At 35.8% G+C, this 4269-nt stretch overlaps 1 protein-coding gene across 2 annotated transcripts; it reads right to left on the bottom strand.

Annotated features, from left to right (window-relative positions):
• Positions 1–238: 238 nt before the first annotated feature.
• On the bottom strand, positions 239–3379 carry LOC105320788 (beta-1,4-galactosyltransferase galt-1). Of its 2 annotated transcripts, none has more exons than XM_011418862.4 (3): positions 3179–3379; positions 2667–3083; positions 239–1457 (listed from the first exon to the last, which is right to left on the bottom strand). In XM_011418862.4, exons 2-3 carry the CDS (start codon positions 3065–3067, stop codon positions 521–523), a joined length of 1338 nt encoding a protein of 445 aa, XP_011417164.3. In that variant the 5' UTR covers positions 3068–3083; positions 3179–3379; the 3' UTR covers positions 239–520. The 2 variants fall into 2 exon arrangements, with proteins under 2 accessions (XP_011417164.3, XP_011417172.3); XM_011418870.4 differs by having other exon boundaries at positions 3183–3379.
• Between the last annotated feature and the right edge of the window lie 890 nt (positions 3380–4269).

Genomic DNA, 4269 nt, shown 5'->3' with positions numbered 1-4269 from the left:
ATATATATATATATATATATATATATATATATATATATATATATATATATATATATATATATATACACACACACACACACACACAATCGTCAATCACTTCTTCCTTTAGAAATTCAGTAAGACAATCCTGCACAAATAATTCGTTCCCGGCACAAGGAATTTCTGTACTTAATATGAATTATAAATTTAGAATTGCGAACTGCGTTCTAGAATGCAGTTCACTCAAAAACCAGAGATGACCACTTAATTCACTTTATTTTTCACAATGGTAGTGGTATACCACTAGGAGATGATCCTGAAAATTTCAGGCCCTTAAATATAAATTATAAATTTTGAATTGCGAATAGCGAACTGCGAACTGCGTTCCAATAACCGATTACTGAAAGAGCAATCGGTTAGACAAGGCGAATTATAAATTGTTATTTTGATTATGTTTTAAATATAAAGAATTGTGAGCTCTGTATTTTGCTTTTAACTGACATCCAAATTTTGGTTGATCATTGGCCTGTACATCGGGAACTTAGTTGATTGGTCCAAGCGGTATGTGAAGTAATGACCGCCATGTCCGCTGGATGTGGTACAGAGCGCCTATATATCTCAGTGAACTATTATCCCTCTGAGAGCGAATCTGTTGATTTTGTTTCATTTCACGATAATGATGAATAAGAGCGACCTCTGGTGGAACATAGTACGACTTGCCTCCCTTCCTGAATTTCCACACATTATGTACACCAACAACTTGGACTTGTAATGGATCCACTATATACTTGGACCTCACGGATCGTCCAAAAATGCGCTCTTCTCGGTACTGTTTAATGAAAGCGTATGCCTTATAAGGCTTAGCGATTTCATTGATTACGTTGGAATCTAAGCCCGTATTAGGCCAGTCTAAATGGAAAAATGACGAACGAAACATATAGGCAGCCATGTTGGCTGGCAGTGAGTTCAACATATCGTTCCATGATTGATGGTTTTTTGGGATAAGAAGTTCGTCCAGATCCTGAAAGATGACATACTTACTGGCTCCCCGATTTCTATTCAGACAGTCATTAAGCATCACAAGCTGGCCAAAGTAGTGAAGTCTTGCTTCTTTTGATGTACCATCCGTTCCGTTGATTTGCAGTGCCAGTGGTAATGGCCACTGTATGATTGTAGCAAGTCCCCGAGATTTATAATGGTTCAACACTACATCAACATTCCACTCTGTGCTATAGTTATAAAAGAAGTAATGGTCGGCTCCAAGGAGTCGACCGACTTCCACCATTTCCACCAGCTGGTATGCTTTACTGTATCTCGAGTTCAGGGGAGGAACACACACTGTGAAAGTACGTTTGGCCTCTGATGGAAACATGATCGGTAGCACCACAGCTGGATTCTCCTTGTTGTCTGCAACTAAACTCACTGTGTCCAGATCGATGACATCTTTAACCATACAAGAAAAGGCAGCCGCAGTAAACCTAAAAAGAAAACGTTTTAATAAGACAAGATGTCTTAATTTGCATGTGATTGAAATTAAGATGTAGCTTGACTATAATCTGTGGTGTTGGTTGTGTTTTAAAACAAACACCTCCAAACAACAAATCTTTCTCAAATCACATCACAAGTTGTGTATACTTCCACATCTGGTTTGGCTGTCATGGTATGTAAACTGAAGCTTGAGAAAATCTTTGTATTCTGGCATATGGTTAAAATATACTGATCGGGTCCTTTATATAATGAGAGCACATTTGTCATCAATTGTCAAAAATTTAAATACACATTCCAAAAACTACCATGGAATGTTCTGCTCTCTCCAAAATAACAAAGGAAATATGATCGATAATTTGTGCTGGACAACACATTTCTGTGTCCATAGTTATTTGGTGGTGTAAGTTACTAGATGTCATAGCATTAACATTTTGTTTGTTACCCCATAGAACATTATTCACATAACTGAAGAAAGCAAGACTGGGAAGTTTTTTTAAAATCATCTTTAGTTATGTATCTAAAACTATTTGGTAAAATCAACTTATAATTTGCATGGTATTGATGACATTTTCAGGATTTCTTTTAGGCAACGAATTCGTATCAAGAGATCTGATTTGTCCACGTCTTCCATGACCATCTTGAACTATCCATCAAGTTTAATGAGACTGATCTCTGCGAAGACGATATATGTACTAGAGTTGTTATATTGAGAACGTTTTCAGTTACATGCATGTGGTCTGTTTCTAATTTTGGGATGTATCTGCGTTTAACTCTCTTACATTAGAGTACGTTAATTGTTCATCAAGCATTATACAGTAATATTTAGTAACCATGGACTTCACAGGTTGCGTTCGGAAGAACGATTGCATCTAAAGTGAACAAACTTCGAACAGGATTTTTTCAAAACGTTAAGGATCTGATTGATTTAAGAGTACTCATACTCAATTTGACAATAAAGAACTCTTCGTGTACGTTCTGATTTTCTTCATTTCTATTGACCTGTTTGATTCGTACGCCCGTTCTCATGGACACTGTTGACAAACATTGTTGAAACAAAGAACCAATAACGGTTATGTAAATGATATTCTTTATCCGAAAAATATCTGTTGGAAATGTTTTGATTGTGCTTTCGGCTCAAATTAAGTAGAGCTTTATTATCCCCTCTTTGCTTTAACTTTCTATTAAAAATGATATGTTACCGTCGTCCATGGCTCTCGGGATATAACTGCAAGGTTGCTTTCGTCCAAATCGCCGTTTGGGACTCTTTCCGTCTGAGAATACACTTGTAGTCACGCACTGGCGAATCCATGTCCACAACCGAACTAATAGAGATGGTGACATTGTCCGACTGAGAGAAATCGTCACTGTCGGAGTGAATTCCAAACGCCGAAAAGACGAAGACATCACTACTTCCGGGAATCACAGACCGGAAATGGTCCGTTATAATTTTATTTTCACGTGATTGTAGGTCCTTGGTTTGGGTTAACCTCAGCCTCAGATGTACATGAAAGCAGTATATAGTAGCATACAGGAAAAGAAACGAAATACTCCATCGGACGGATTTAGGTGTTGTTCTTTTTGTTGGGACTTCTTGTTGCATGACAGCAAAGTGAATCCTAAAATAGACAAAGGTTTCAGTTTACCTTACACTTTATTTCACAGCAAAATAATTGTACTGAAAGGATAACACAAATGCATGATTTATACATACCTACTTTGTGTAACGACCTTGGAAGTATTGATGCTATCCTACTCTCTGAATATATTCATCATATGTGTTACACCGTAATAAACTTTTCAATCAAATTATCCTGTTTTTCATGGTGTGTATCAAATTAAAGACCCTCGTGTGCACTACATTATCAATACTGAATACAGATTTATGAGAAAGATGGGAAAGTGCCGCAATTACAAATACTATATATATTCAAAAAAGTGTCCTTAAAATCTTAATGAAGGCAAGTGATGCCACTTAGGCGTTTCCGTCCGTAATGGATCGAACTAAAAGGGAAATACGTACACAAACTATTAGGAGTGGGATAAAACAGTTTATATTTAATCACATACATGTATCAGTGTATCACTTGTTACAATCTACTAGTTGATCGTGGATACCTGTATGGTTCAACTTGATCCTGTATTCAGTATTCATTGTTATGTTACTGATAATTAGTTATTACATGTAATCATTGTTATGTTACTGATAATAAGTTATTACATGTAATCATTGTTATGTTACTGATAATAAGTTATTATATGTAATCATTGATATGTTACTGTTAATAAGTTATTACATGTAATCATTGATATGTTGCTGAAAACTAAGTTATTACATGTAATCATTGTTATGTTACTTATAATTAGTAATTACATGTAATCATCAATTGCAGAAGTATGAATTATTGTTAGAACCCCCATATGTATTACCTAATGTATGGCAGAGGTAACCTTAAGATGGCTTTTGGCCGTCTCGATACTCAGAGAAGATATTGGCTATTTTCTTGTCTCGAGCTCTTTTTAGTTGCTGTCCTAATGACATTTTTAGAGCCTTTTAAAGGTAGAGGTACAATTACAGTTTGCGTAAATCATCTGGGTTTATAATATATCGAAGAACTCCTCAGTTTTTTGCAGGGTTTTTTTCTGGAATCAGAAAAGGAAGTAACATCCAAATAGAAACTATATGTCTTAACTTTCTAGATCTGTTTTCTTAATATCAAGAGGGGCAGGTTTGGATGACAGTAAAGTAAATTAGAAATCCCATATGCATTAAAATGGGCTTCTTTGTGCTAGTGACTTTTCTGT

Source organism: Magallana gigas, chromosome 3 (assembly GCF_963853765.1).
Source record: "Magallana gigas chromosome 3, xbMagGiga1.1, whole genome shotgun sequence".
Lineage (NCBI taxonomy): Eukaryota > Metazoa > Mollusca > Bivalvia > Ostreida > Ostreidae > Magallana > Magallana gigas.
Note: the sequence above shows the minus strand (reverse complement) of the source record. Positions and strands in the feature narration are given on the sequence as shown.